General features: G+C 48.6%; 3 protein-coding genes across 4 annotated transcripts; 1 reads left to right on the forward strand and 2 right to left on the reverse strand.

Moving 5' to 3' along the window:
- Positions 1-153: 153 nt before the first annotated feature.
- Positions 154-4,154, reverse strand: LOC122394497 (beta-1,4-galactosyltransferase 3-like). Of its 2 annotated transcripts, none has more exons than XM_043391401.1 (2): positions 3,786-4,154; positions 154-1,958 (listed from the first exon to the last, which is right to left on the reverse strand). In XM_043391401.1, the coding sequence occupies exon 2, from the start codon at positions 1,930-1,932 to the stop codon at positions 934-936; it is 999 nt and encodes a 332-aa protein (XP_043247336.1). In that variant the 5' UTR covers positions 1,933-1,958; positions 3,786-4,154; the 3' UTR covers positions 154-933. The 2 variants fall into 2 exon arrangements, with proteins under 2 accessions (XP_043247336.1, XP_043247345.1); XM_043391410.1 differs by having other exon boundaries at positions 154-1,943; positions 3,786-4,153.
- Positions 4,155-4,194: 40 nt separating this feature from the next.
- LOC122394508 (protein UXT-like) lies at positions 4,195-6,951 on the reverse strand. The gene is made up of 3 exons (XM_043391421.1): positions 6,799-6,951; positions 5,148-5,303; positions 4,195-4,530 (listed from the first exon to the last, which is right to left on the reverse strand). Exons 1-3 carry the CDS (start codon positions 6,861-6,863, stop codon positions 4,308-4,310), a joined length of 444 nt encoding a protein of 147 aa, XP_043247356.1. The 5' UTR covers positions 6,864-6,951; the 3' UTR covers positions 4,195-4,307.
- A 3,688-nt stretch (positions 6,952-10,639) lies between these two features.
- Positions 10,640-13,589, forward strand: LOC122394517 (dynein axonemal intermediate chain 3-like). The gene has a single exon (XM_043391433.1). The coding sequence runs from the start codon at positions 10,653-10,655 to the stop codon at positions 13,335-13,337; it is 2,685 nt and encodes an 894-aa protein (XP_043247368.1). The 5' UTR covers positions 10,640-10,652; the 3' UTR covers positions 13,338-13,589.
- The last annotated feature ends 69 nt before the right edge of the window (positions 13,590-13,658 follow it).

The following is a 13,658-nucleotide window of genomic DNA, read 5'->3' on the forward strand; positions in this document are numbered from 1 at the left end:
ATCTCACCCGCCTCCACAGTCGGTGATTTTTTTTCATAACGAATACCAATCTGTAGGCACGCCTCAGATGATGTCATCGTGTGTGTCGTGTGGCCGATCATGTCAATGAACAGTATCCGGTGCAATTATTCGGCAGTTAAAAACGAATATTACCTTGGTTGATAACAGCCGCTGGGCTCCGTTTATTTCGGAGTCGCTTGGCGATCCTATATTCAAGATGCACTCATGTTTGCACTTGCGGGTGATTTGAGAGTTAGTCAGTGAAGCCTGGCGCTCAGGCCTCAGCCGAGACTACCCAGAACCTAAGATGCAACCCTCAGTAAACGGTCACTCTCGGCTGAAGGTATACAATAAAAGGCTGGTGAGTGGTGACAAACTCCTTAAAATGACTAACAATTCACACACGTGTCGGATCACAAATGCCTATCCATACTGTCTCTGACTGAGCTGCAGAGGAGCACAGTTTGTACGGTTCTTTGTACGACTCAAGGGGTTCGAGGTCACTCATAAGGGCCTCTCAAACATCCCTCATAGGTGAGGCAGTTCACCGAAAGCTCACTGTTGCGTGATATCATCTAAAGGTTAAGGCACAAGCTCCACGCCATGTATCACAATAGCATATAACTCTCCTGCAGGTGAAAAACACGTTGCTGGGCCACCCTACTCGCAGGTATAAGGTACCTACCTACATTGACTCAATTCAACATAACAAATGACAGTGCACAGGAGCTAAGCTCTTCACAATCCGTAAGCTGGTTATCCTGAAGCCTCGCCAAGCTTCAAATCCCTTCACCTAGACAGGGCATATCACGTGTTATTCGTGACAACGTAGCAGCACGCCTAATATAAAACTCATTCATATCGAAGTCATTTTACTGAGTGAGAACACCCCGCGTGGTGCACCTGTCCGTCCCCCTCCCGAAAGACGTGCGATCAAACTTCGACGCGAATCCAGTGGTGCGTGCGCCTGTCCTCCCGGGCCAGCACCGTGTACCGCAGACTGTTGAGGCCGTCCAGCGCTGCGCGCTGCCGTGCCTCGCGCAGCAGGTGTATGCGGTCCTCGCTGGGCGTCTCGTGCCGGTGCTCCAGCATGGTGTAGCGGCTGACGCGCGGGTCGGGCCGCGTCAGACGCAGCTCGGCCACCACCAGCCGCTCAGCGAGGTCGTCGTCCTCGGCGCCCCAGCCAAAGTAGAGGTTCGAGAAGCCGTTCGCCTTCCGGAACGCCTCGACGGTGATGGCCAGCACGCCGCCGGCCAGCATCGAGTAGGGGAGCTGGTAGCGCAGGCTGCTGACCAGCACGGACAGGTGGCGCGGCCGCGCGCCGCACGCGTACACGTTGCCCAGGTTCTCCGGGAGCAGATCCACATCGTGAAGCACCACACAGTCGACGCCGGACGCGGCCACCGCCTCGGCCACGCCGATGTTGAGCAATTTGCCGCGGTTAAACGGAAAACGGAACGTCTGCTCCACCACGTAGATGGAGTAGTCGAGCCGCTGAGCGCGCAGGAACGGGTGCATGTGTCGCAGAAAGATGCGCAGCTGGTCGGCGCGCGCCCTGTACGGCACTACCACGGCTACGCGGTGGTGCGGCGTGCAGTTGACGGGCGCTCCGACTGCCAATGCCGCTACCTCACTGTCCGTGGCCGGGCTCTGATCCACCGGGAACTCTGCCGGCAGCGGCGAGGGCGGCGCGCAGAGCGGCGGCTGGCCGTCCGCCGGCCGGGGCGGCGGCAGCAGCTCCGCCGTCAGACGCTCAGCAGGAATGTACTCGTAGTAGAGGCTCGGGAACCGGGTCGGGATGCAGCTGACGGTCAGCACCAGCAGCAGCAGGCGCAGCACGAGCAGCTCCGGCGGCTGGCGCGCCAGCCACGCCCGCGCCCGCCACCAGCAGCGGTGGCAGGCTGCAGTAACCATCGCCGGGGATGGTGGCATGCAACCGCCACCTGGGAGGAGCGCCACTGGCCGGGCAGATGCGTCAAATTCGTGACACCCCGTATAGATTATCCCTGGGACGTTCTAAGAGAGTCTAACAAACAGTCCCACAAGCATTTCGAATTCCTGAGAATCGCTTTCGTTATCGTCATCCAGCACGGTCGACTTATCCAGAGGACGTCGTCAACATTAGCGGCAGGTTCCAGGGGCGTGCGAAAGCAGTGATCGGTGTTAGAGGAGGTTGGATTTAATGATATTGCACGGAAAGAACCAGACATTAACGTGATAGAAAACGTCACAAAGTGAGACTTCGTGACTGTATGAAATGAAGGCAATGGTTTGGATTGAGCGATACTGCAGGGAAAGGATGATGCAATGACGTGATAGAAAACGTTTTCAAGTGAGGCTTTCTCGTACTATAAAGGCCATAGTTATTACCAGCGTGCGCGAAGCGAGTCGTTCCAATATAGGTACGCGAAAATCTCAGTATGAGCGACCCGGCCTGGCCTGTAAAGCCTTTGAGAGGCCTTTATCTCAGCAGCCCCTGGGACGATTTACCTGCGGTTCTACTCCGTAATTGGCTACTCTTGATGCCTCTACGTAATCGTCGTGACTCGCGGCACGTGCCACGTGAAAAGTCATGGGTATACAAGTTGTTCTGCTGAAGTAGCACTTTTGAGAGGCACATATCTGGGCGACCGCAAGGCCGATCGACTTTTTTGTAGAGCGATTGCCAAGTAGTTGCACCCTTTCTATCAAGCATCGAGGAGAACTCTCAATGCATATGGGTGACCCCCACTGCACGTGCCACGTGCCAAATTAAGAGGGAGCAAATTTGTTACCGTTTCAATAACTCGGCAATTAATGGTCCAATTGCGCTGAAACCTGACGTGAGGGTAGGCACTAGGCACCCACCGAGCAACGCATTTCCATGTGACACGGCTAGCGCACGTGCGTAAATACGTGCATGGGTCGCTTCGAGATCTTGAGAACAACTAGACCGATTGCGGTTAAACTTGGTACGCCAAGCCCAAACTGCAGTCGGCGAAGTGGCATTTTCGGCGCTAGCAGAGCTTATCTAGTTGCGTCGCTGGCCGCGGGGGCTGCCGGCGTCCAGCAGAGCGGGTCGCGGGTAGAGTACAGGAGAGAAGAGGAGGGGTGGGGTCGGGAGTGCTAGGGACGGGAAGGAATGGCAAGTCTGTGTTGATCGATGACTAAGCTAGAATAAATGGTTGTTTGGTTTTCTTTAACGTGTTTTAGTGTTAGAGTTTGCCTGTCAAGTATGAATCGGCCTAAATTGCTCGCAAACCACCAAATTTTCATCATTTCAGTGGTGATAGTAAAATGGTTATAATCAAATTAATATTGAACACATTATTCGTAAGCTAATGGACTCGTAAGTTATTACATATCATGTAAAAGCCAGCCGCCATTTTCCATTCAAGCGCACATCTCTACACAACAATAGGAATAATTGTGATCGAAAGCACATCATTCGACAAGGCATAGGCTGCAATAACTTCCTTTGAAATCCGGATTCGAAATTCTAGCAAAGTGTCATCTCATTTGAGCTGGAAGGCATGGACTGGAGTATCTATTTCCAGCGCTCTAGCTACGCTGGTGGCGCTGCCCCACTGTCCCTTCACTAGGATCGTGCTTCGGTCTCTAGCACAAAGCAACCATTGCACAAAACCAAACACGGGTCTAACAAACGTAGCAATGCACATGCTGACTTCTCAAGCCACTTTATAAATTACAAACGCATTGCGCTGAATGACTCGTTTTGATATCCCTTTCTAACATCTGTGGCACAGGGACGCGAATTATGAACCCGGCGGGCGTCCACTATTTACCGTCAGCGTCGTTCCACCGCTCCCGCCATGAGCTCCTCCGAAGCACGGCAACCGGCGACTGGCCATGCCCGCCGCACCTCCACCCAGCCCACTCCCATCCAACCGACAGGTGGCAGCACCGGCGGCCGGCGCAGCGATAAAGACTGTAACTCAGCCTCTCAGTGCAGCGGTCTGTATCAGTTAGCCAGCTGACAAAGCTGCCGGGCCAGTAAAGAACAAACCCAGCAGAGCTGATTCCGAACGGTGTCCGGTACCGTCTGATCCCGGTTCATCATCTCTAATAATTTCACCTTCCGATACTTAATGATACTCACTCAGGGCATGCATAATCCCGCGTGTCGGAGCACTTCGGTATGTTTTAATAGTAAAAAGTAATAACAAAAAGTAATAACAAAGTAATAACAAGTAATAACAAAATGATATCGCATGTATTCAACACTAAAATATTCATGCCCCCCCCCCCGTGACATCAAATCCAGCTAGCAGTTCCCTCTCCCCCTCCTCTGACCGGTTGTTCCGCCGTCACCGGGCCGCCTCGGGCGCTCGCTGAATGCCCTGCAGCTCTCGTAGCGCCTCCAGCACCATGTCAATTTTGGCGCGCACAGCCACCGCGTCCCGGCCGAGACTTTTGGCGCGCTCCTCGAGTGTGGAGACTCGGCGCGCCACGTGCTCCAGTGCCTCCGACAGCGTCATCTCCAGGTAAAAGCCGAACCCGATGCGGACGAAAATTCGCGACGGGTCATCCCTGGAAGAGACAAATGGGCAGTGTGAGACAGCAGGGAGGCTTTCAGACAGGCTGGAGGCAAGAAAACGGCGGAGATTTCGCAAGAACACAACTAATGGGAAATCGGGAGTGACTTTAGTCCGTTTTTTATGCACGACCCTCACTGTTATGCTAATGAGCAGAGCACGCGAATGGCCGGGTAAATTACTTAGAAAACTGGTTAGCGCACAATACTAGGATTTAATGGCTAAAACATTCCAAAATTATTTTTTATATGAGTCTAGTTGCCCAATAAATTTAGTATTTGCCAAAAAGCACAGTCCCATATCAACATATGACTGGTCGGGGATAATAATTGAGCTCATTTATCGATCGCAAGGCGTTTAACAATGTGGTATCTTGTCGGCGTTGAAAAGACACCTTCACAATACCACTCACCTCTTCAATACCATGTGAGCTAACCAGCTTTCTCAGTCATTCTATAAGCAAGTCTCTCAGCTATGTCCCAAAAAGGTGTTATAATGAGGGCCAAACTAAAAACGAACTCAAGCCATTTTCATCAGTTTATGCTGCTAATTTATAAGAGCATAACATGGTATCACAAAATTCCTTAATTTCAGTTTCGTTATGGCACTTACACTTTAGCAGAGCAGTAAAAGTTGCAGCCGAGGTCCACCTTTGTCTTCAGCGGCTTTTTGTCAGCCTGGGCCTTCTGCAGAGTGTTGATAGTGTTTCTCAGTTCGAGATGATGGGCAATATCTTCATAAACTGCATCACGATGATCGAGCAAAGTCCTGCCAGACATAATAGATGCAATAGAGCGCTGGTGTCCCTAATATGAAACTTCATGACCAGGCAAAAATTATTATACTTGACGTCAAAATGTAAAAATGCTTCATTTTCCTTAAAATTGCACGGTTAATGTAATAGGACTTGTATTTTAATTGCCTTTTGTTCCCATAATTGGGAATGCCCATTCCCATATTTGGGAACTCCATTCCCCAAAAAATGGGAACGTTCCTATATTTGGGCACTCATGACCATAGTTCTGCCTACTGAGCTGCAAAAAAATGCAGGGTGTTCATGAGCACCCACTGGTCCGGTATGGGTTAATGGTAAGGGCACTGGGCAGAATTAAGCTATAATGATTAATACATCCAGGGTTACTTTTACAGGAAAAGTCGAGAGGGGAATCAAGTTCAGGGCAAGGGCGGGTCCAGGGGCATCTGAAAGGGGGGCCCTGGCCCTGTTTCACCGGTGATAGCAGCACGCTGCTATCACACGTGTCGAATTGGGTTTCCATGGAAACATCAACAAACTATGACGCCGTCAATCTGTGTGATGTCATCAAATATTGCTGCTAACATCTTCACGGCCGTGCGATCAAACAAATGTATCAAACGCAATGCAACGAGACGGCAACTCTGTTCCAAACGCAGCTCACGGATTACACGAAACGTCATTAGTGTGACCTCATCACATTACGTCAGCTCGCGCAATTTGATAGTCGCATGCTGCTATCACCGGTGAAACAGGGCCCTAATGCCATTAGGTTTTGGTTAGGATGGCGCCTACAGAACCTTACCTACCCCCAAATCCTACTCACTCCCCGGATTCTGGCCACTTTATATTGTTAGGTTGCCAAAAAATGAATTAGCTAAAAAATATACGCATGTAGGTACCTACCCTGGCGGCAAGGGGCGGGGGAGGTCCCAACTTGACTGCGCCCTAGCAAATGTCAATCAGTAGTATCAACCTATTACCATGGCCAAACATCAAGTAGCGCCTTTCTAAATAGAGAGAGGTAACACGTGACTATTTTTGCTAGGCCAAGACCGATTGAAGGACTCTGGTTCGAAGGAAGACCCTTGGTTCGGAGAGGTCATGACCCCCGTCCCCCACCGGTTTCTACGCCGACGCCTGTAGCGATATGTCAGTGATTGCGAAGAGACGGAAGAGACAAGAAAAAGACGGTCCCACCGACCATCCGATCGGTATCGGGTCAAATCTGGAGTTCCCGCTGCACTGAACGTAAAATGGCTGGATGGAACCTCAAATTGAAAATTATCTAAGCGCCAGCAACGTTGATTGATGACTAGAGTCTGATCAACGATGATTATAGAATCTGAGTAGCGAATTGATTGAAAATGGGCTCAAAAATAAATTTGAAAGGGGGAAATTCCCCCTTCCCTCCCTAGCCGTTCACGCACAATTTGAAAGGGAGAGCGGAATTTTTGAAGGGGGAAATTCCCCTTTTCCCCCTTTAAACGTTACTACATCACCACTTACTTTAGGTCTTGCTTGAGGACATCATTGAGAAACTCTTCATATTTTGCTATCTTGTCGGCATCCATTTTGCTTTTGATGGTCCAGGGAAAAACGGACTTTACTTCCACACACTTTTGAGTTGCTTGAGATGTTTAAGCCTGTAAAAATGATTGAAAATATATTAACCAGTTACAAATAAGATGTGCATAAATATCTTGCATCTTTTAACATGCATATTTAAGTTAAGCACTTTCATTGTCAATATTTGAGGCAATATGTTGAGCCAACCATAGGCGGCGGAACGGGGAGAGCACCGGGGCACCGTGCCGGGTGCCCCCCTTTGATTTCAGCATTTTAACATTAGCCTTATGTGGGCATTGCATGGAAAGAATGGGACCAAATGTCGGCAGTGCCCCCCTTAATTGAAGGTGTTCCGCCGCTACTGGAGCCAACATTGCATTGCACCATTTCAGTGGGGGAAACTGTGGTCAAATCTTCCATTCTTGGAAGCATTTCATTCTTGGTAGGACCTTCCATAAATGGGTATGCATTTAAAAAAAAAATGGAAGGCTTCCAAAATTGGAAGGCCTAATCTCAGTGTTCCCAACGGTGTTTCTCATCCTTTGATTTAAGTTACGGCCTCTTTAAATGTGTAGGTAACATTAATAGATGATTTTGCCATTTATGATCACTGATATAAGAAGAAGCAGCAGTGCTAGTGTTGGTAATACAGGCATGCTATGTCATCATACATAGTGATATAATAATAGCCCTGATCGGCGGCCGGCTAGTACTCTTGCCCGCGCTCACATACGTGCACGTTACCCCGGCAACGGGCTATTGACCAATGAGAAGCGAGAAAAGTGTTACGTCACTGCGATTTTTCATATACCTGTGCCCCCCGGACGTGACGTAGTGTGCTCGCGCGCGTGCAGGGTCTCTGCGATCGAAAAAGAGCGCTAGCAGCGCGCCACTCGACGCCGCAATTGTCAAAAGCGGCGTGTTAGTATGCTTTATTATGAATGATGTGTGTAAAAGTGAGTTTTTATGTTGTTTATTTGGAGGAAATGGTTGGAATAAATTAAGTTATTTTTATTTCTGTTGGTTGGAGTTTTTATTCAAAAGATTTCGGTCTATACCATTGATATTTACTGAAAATACCTTCGCTTGAATAAATTGCAGATATCTGGCAACTGAAGTGTTAGGTAAGCCTAAATGATATGTAAAAAGGTAAGAGACACCCTGATTATCATTTGAGAAACGAAAATATATGAATTTTCCTTATAAGACTCGCTCAATATGCTGCTCCGCGGTTTATGCCCCGAGGGTGTCCGAGGGTTCCCGTTAGTTTGTCGTTGGCGCTCGGCTCGCGCGCGAGCCGACGTCACCGCCTGTGACGTCGGCTCGCGAAATACGTCATACCCTGCACACAAAATAGCCGGCTGCCGAACAGCGCTAATAGCATGGTGTTCTGGTGCACTGCTCTCTTTTTCTACTTCTAGAGGATACATGGAAATTCAGAAGAGAAAACAGCTGGTCAATAACCAACCAGGAGGAACATAGCTATAGTCCTGACAAAAAATGGTTTAAATTTAACTTACTATCCCTCATATAAATTGAAGATTCATGCTCCTTCCATAGAAAGTAACACGAAAAACGGCGCACCAACGCCTACTTAATTCGTCCCATATTCCGGGAAAACCTTGAAAAAATGACGAGACCTCCACCCAAATGTTTGGCAAAAGCCTTAAAAATTTTAAATCAACCACGCAATATCCTAATTAATGCAGAAAACAGCAACAAACATATTTTTCTCGCCACTACCCTCCCGGGATTCCGCACTGTAAACAAAGTTGGCGGTATCAAACAAGCATGGCCCATCACTTAAGTACTTTTAAAGACATTTACTTCTCGTTTTTTGATGCTTTATGCTTACAAAATGTTTCATAAAGTCTTATAAAACCATCGTTAAATTACGAAAAATTACATAAAATACATCCACGCTAGGATTTAGATATCCACGCTAGATTATGTACACTTATCTATGGCGAATTGAAAGCGACCAGGGGCAATAGTCGCATTTGCCTCATGTTCGGCGGAAATCAGTAAGTTGCAACATATGCTCAACATTTTCTATATTTGGGTACGATGACGTCGTCGTCAGCGTACCCATTTTTGGAAGATGCGTACCCAAGTATGGAAAATCCTTCCAAAAATGGAAGGCTTCCAAAAATGGAAGATTTGACCACAGTTTCCCCGCCTGATTTACCAATCCAAATCATCCCATTCAGTAAAATGACAAAACTACAAACAATTGTCCTGATGCATAAAAAACTGAACTGGGTTACCAACACTGACATCCCCTTTTCAGAAATTATTGAATTTTGTGACTCAACATTTCCAAGAAAGCCAATGTTGGAATAAGAAATTGTTGCCTGTTGGCGCGTGGCCAAGGCCCTATATGCGCGTGGCTTATACCTATACAATGAAACCATACACAGATAAAAACACTTATGGCCCTGCGCTCTAACACACAAACACCATCATAGTTCACAATCGTCCGCTCTGCGAGCTTTTTGTCTTCTGAAATTGTTACCAAATCGCGGAGTCCATATCCAGGATTCCATATCCAGTAGCGCCGGAACAAAAGCCTTCATCCTCCATTATCATATTCTAAAAACCAATATTTGTTCACAGCGAGCTAGAGCGTTGCAATTTCATTCAGGCCCTAAACTGAATGACTGTCGCATGAATTTGTAAAATAATTTGTTTTTGATTAAGAGTTCAGAAAGTCAAGTAAAAGCAAATAATGAGGAAAAACTACACCGTTGCCATGACAACTGCATATCTCGAGAATGTGATTGTTTACATTTGATGATTTTGATTTACTTGATGATTTGATTTGATGATTTACATTTAGGTTTGCATTTAGGTTTGTCAAGGCTGGTCAAGGCTATTCAGTAAATAACAGGGGATGGCCGAGGGATGGCCTGGCGCTTTAGGTAGGTATTGATAAAGTAGCCACGATGAAGTCGTTCACTTCGAGACAGAAAAACCGCGAACCAAGGCAAAGCGTGTAGGAAGCTTGAAGTTGATTCTAGAGGAGAGTAAAAGCAAGGTGAGTCAAAGTCAGGAAACTAGCGGCAACTTTACTTTTAGTTCAAGTTCCCTATACCGCGGTTCAAAATTACTACAGCTTTGCCATGCTCATGGCCAAGGAAAATTTCGTAGGACAGGTGCTACGTTATGGTTTTAGGATTGGGGAGGGGGAACACCAGGCTATATAAACCGGGGAACGCAAAATGCACACCCCTTTGTTTCGGCGCCAAAGAAGCGGGCTCCGTATTCTCGATCCCCACATTTGAGCTATAATGATATTACGTGGTCAACCTGAGTAAGGCGAACCCCATAAAAATCCGGGAAATGCAAGTTGGAATGCTCGAGCGAGAGTATGTTCCCTCATCTCCCTGTGAAAGGTTCCCCGGTAATAAGAGCCAGGTTGCGAAGTTGCGATATTATTGGATCGTGCAGAGGTTCAGGCATGACGTAGGTATCACTGCAGTTGCATCAGTGACCTGACCTGATCTGATAACTCAGCTGACGCCAAAAGATCTGGCATGCAAAAGTCATGTGCAAAATGTAATCCATCTCTGATGCTTATCGAGAAATCACAAAAAAACTGCCCGGGAACTGGGGAGGCTCCAATCCCTGAGCTAGGAGGTGTCAACCACAGATCAGTTCGTTGCCGGCCGCGCTCGCTCGATCCTCAATTGTTTTACTAAAACTTTGATCTTGCTCGCGTATGAATAATGCACAATCACGGTAGCCGAGGCTAATCGATACGTTTGATAATTTTTACAGGACCAGCTCTCAACATGGCTGGGAAAAAGAAGAGTCCCGGTAACTCCCCGAACAAGAAAAAAACGAAAGGGAAAGGCAAAAAAGGCAAGGCAAAAACCGCTGAGGAACCTGTGCAAGAAATACCGCAAGAAGAGCCGAAGGAGAAGAAGGAAGTCCCTGAACCGCCACCTGGTATCGTCCCTTTATTTTTCACCACGCAAACTCAACAAATTTTCAACATTTTGGCAGATGTTAATGTCTCAAAGGAGTCGCCCAATGCTGTGCTTAGCAAAAGTGCAATCCTTGAAGACCTAAGCACCAGGAAAGCGATTTCAGACTTTCACCCCATCAATGAACTTGTATCGGGGTATCCAGGAGACGAGATTCTAGTTGTTTATGACGCTGACTTTGTCTTTGGCGAGAACTTCTATGTTTGTGTCACTGAGGAAGCGAAAGAAAGCATCTTGTTCCCCCCTGACGCCGAAGAAGAGGAGGAAGATCCGTTCGCGCTCCCAGACATCCCATACATTCCCCCGGAGCCAAAGCCATGGCAAAACCTTGGCAGTGACGTCGAAGTCACGGACGAAAACGTGATCGAATCTCGGCCAAAACTCAAACTCTCCATTATGAAGCCCCGCCGATACTTCTCTGAGAAATGCATCTTCAGCAACCGTGACACTGACGCTGGTAAAGACACATATCAGGAGTGTTTGCCGAACTATGAACGGAGAAACGTTGTCTGCCGGAAGGAGCTCGACAAGGGAACACAAGCCGTGCCTCAAGAGGAGGTAAAAATGATACAGACTGACTACCGTAGGCCCCTCAACCAGTGGTCTCAATATGTGCCGCGGGAACTGACCGAAGAGGACAAGGGAGACGTGATGGAGTCAGATCGCATGGGCCGTTTCGTGAAGGATGTCACTCCTGCGATGGAAGCGGCGTTGCAACAGAACGAAATCATCAATGTCTTCCGCAATGACTGGGAACAGCTGAATCCCGGCAAGTCAATGATGTCAGAACGCCAGGAAACATACTTGAAAGAGTACCAGTCATTTCAGGATCTGCATTACAGCAAGGACAAACAGATCATATGCGAAGATTGGCATGCGACGATCCCAGGGCTGGTGGGAGTAAGCTGCGTGGAGCAGATGTCCTACGATGTCAGACTGAGGAACATGTCTCGGATAATGATGGTGCCGTCACTCGTTCTCATGTGGAACTATCAGGACCCCATCCACCCACGTCTGCTGCTGGAATCGCCTGACGACTGCTTTGTCTTCCGATTCAACCCAGTCAATCCGAACATTGTGGCCGGTGGTTGTATCAGCGGGCGCATCGTGATATGGGACCTCACTCAGTACTACGGTAGACTGGCGATGACCGAAAGCTCAATCCAGATGAAGAAACTGTCATTTCTCAGTTCGTTAGTGGAAGACAACGAGGGAAAAATTCCCGTCGTGCAGCCGGTGGCCTCTACGCACATCGACTTCGGGCACTCATCTTGCGTGACAGACCTGCAGTGGCTTTTGCCTCCCTATGTCGTGGACAGACAGGGAAGGGTGACCGAAGACTCTGTCAAACCTGAAGAAGAAGAGTGTCACCAGATCATATCCTGCGCTGGCGATGACCACTTCTTAGTGTGGGACATCACACCACAAAAGCCACGCAGGGGCGCGGCACCAGAAGCAGAAAGCCATGATAAGGATCGATGGCAGCTTCTCAACCACAACTGGCGTCCTGTCATCCGCATCTTCCTTCCCAGTCGTGCAGCTGGGATCCCATACAGTATATGCCAGTTTCGCCTGAAAAACGCGAAGAAAGATTCGAAGGGTGGCGGGGAAGTAGAAGAGTCTGGAGAAAAGACGAAGACTACAGCACCAGAGATGGCAGACGACGTGACGAAAAGCCCAGTCAGCATATATGCTGGGACCCAGGCGGGAGACGTGCTCTTCACCGATCTCCGAGTGAGACGAGACTCGGACACGAACAGGACCGTGCTGTGCGAGCTGCATGAACAGCAGGTACACGCTGCTCCTATCAGGTCCATTTGCATCTCGCCGTTTTTCGATGACATGGTGCTCACAGTCGGTGGTTTTCGATTCGCCGTCTGGAAAGTGGGTATCAAGTGGGAGCCACTAATGGTGTCAGCTGAAGCTCCCGCTCGTCGGACCAGCGGCGCGTGGTCGCTCTCACGCCCTTCGATGTTCTTCATCGGCCGTCAGGATGGCTCGGTCGAGGTCTGGGACATGCTGGACCGAGCACAGGAGCCTTTGCTGTCACAGAACCTGTCGGGTGTGGAGGTGACAAGCCTGAACATCAAAAAACTTGGACGCCGACAAGTTCTGTCAGTCAGTGACAATTCGGGAAACCTGCACTTGCTGGAGATTCCTCTAGTGCTGTCGCAGTTAGACGGGGACGAACAGCAAATGTTAGAGAACCTGTTTAAACGCGAGACGACCAGACAAGAGATCCAGGCGAAGAAACGGGCTGAAAGACAAGCGGCGGAGGAGAAAACGGGCGAAGCTCCTCCACCCGAGAGTGCCGAACCTCCCGAGAAGTCGCAGGATCACCCAGGAGGATCAGCGGCAGGACTAGTGCAGATGGCGCAGGACGACTTCGATGGCCAGTCAGTGTATGACGGTTATCTGGAGACCGAAGGAAGGCTGGTAAACCAGCTGGCGGGTGCCAAAGATACAGGCACTAACGAGAGTGGCGTGTAGATGTAGTAATAAGTATGTCTATGCTCAAGTATGCATGTTGTATATGTTCTCTAGTCAGTTGGAGGATGATTTATGCGGTTTGCATTGCAATAGGTTGTTAATTGGTGACATGGTAGTTGACCCATGAGAATCACCCAAGCAGTCGCTTACCTAAAGTTGTTGCTGTCCGGTGCATCAGATACTCGATATCGTATGTCGCCAACACACAAGAGTGGTCTGGTCTGTCAAATAAAGAATATCCCCAAACATGCATCTTAGTGTTTCGTTGCAACCTCCATTGCGATATTTAGGATGTGCACCATAATTTCATCTGAAGAGTGG

This window comes from Amphibalanus amphitrite, unplaced genomic scaffold, assembly GCF_019059575.1.
Source record: "Amphibalanus amphitrite isolate SeventyFive unplaced genomic scaffold, NRLGWU_Aamphi_draft 000025F_arrow, whole genome shotgun sequence".
NCBI classification, from domain to species: domain Eukaryota; kingdom Metazoa; phylum Arthropoda; class Thecostraca; order Balanomorpha; family Balanidae; genus Amphibalanus; species Amphibalanus amphitrite.

Excerpts from the sequence above, each read along its gene's own strand:
- LOC122394497 (XM_043391401.1), bottom strand. The coding sequence starts at position 1,932 with ATGCCACCATCCCCGGCGATGGTTACTGCAGCCTGCCACCGCTGCTGG.
- LOC122394508 (XM_043391421.1), bottom strand. The coding sequence starts at position 6,863 with ATGGATGCCGACAAGATAGCAAAATATGAAGAGTTTCTCAATGATGTC. Across the intron at positions 5,304-6,798 it reads GTCCTCAAGCAAGACCTAAA|GACTTTGCTCGATCATCGTG; the intron begins GTAAGTGGTGAT and ends TATGTCTGGCAG. Across the intron at positions 4,531-5,147 it reads TTTTACTGCTCTGCTAAAGT|GGATGACCCGTCGCGAATTT; the intron begins GTAAGTGCCATA and ends TGTCTCTTCCAG.
- LOC122394517 (XM_043391433.1), top strand. The coding sequence starts at position 10,653 with ATGGCTGGGAAAAAGAAGAGTCCCGGTAACTCCCCGAACAAGAAAAAA.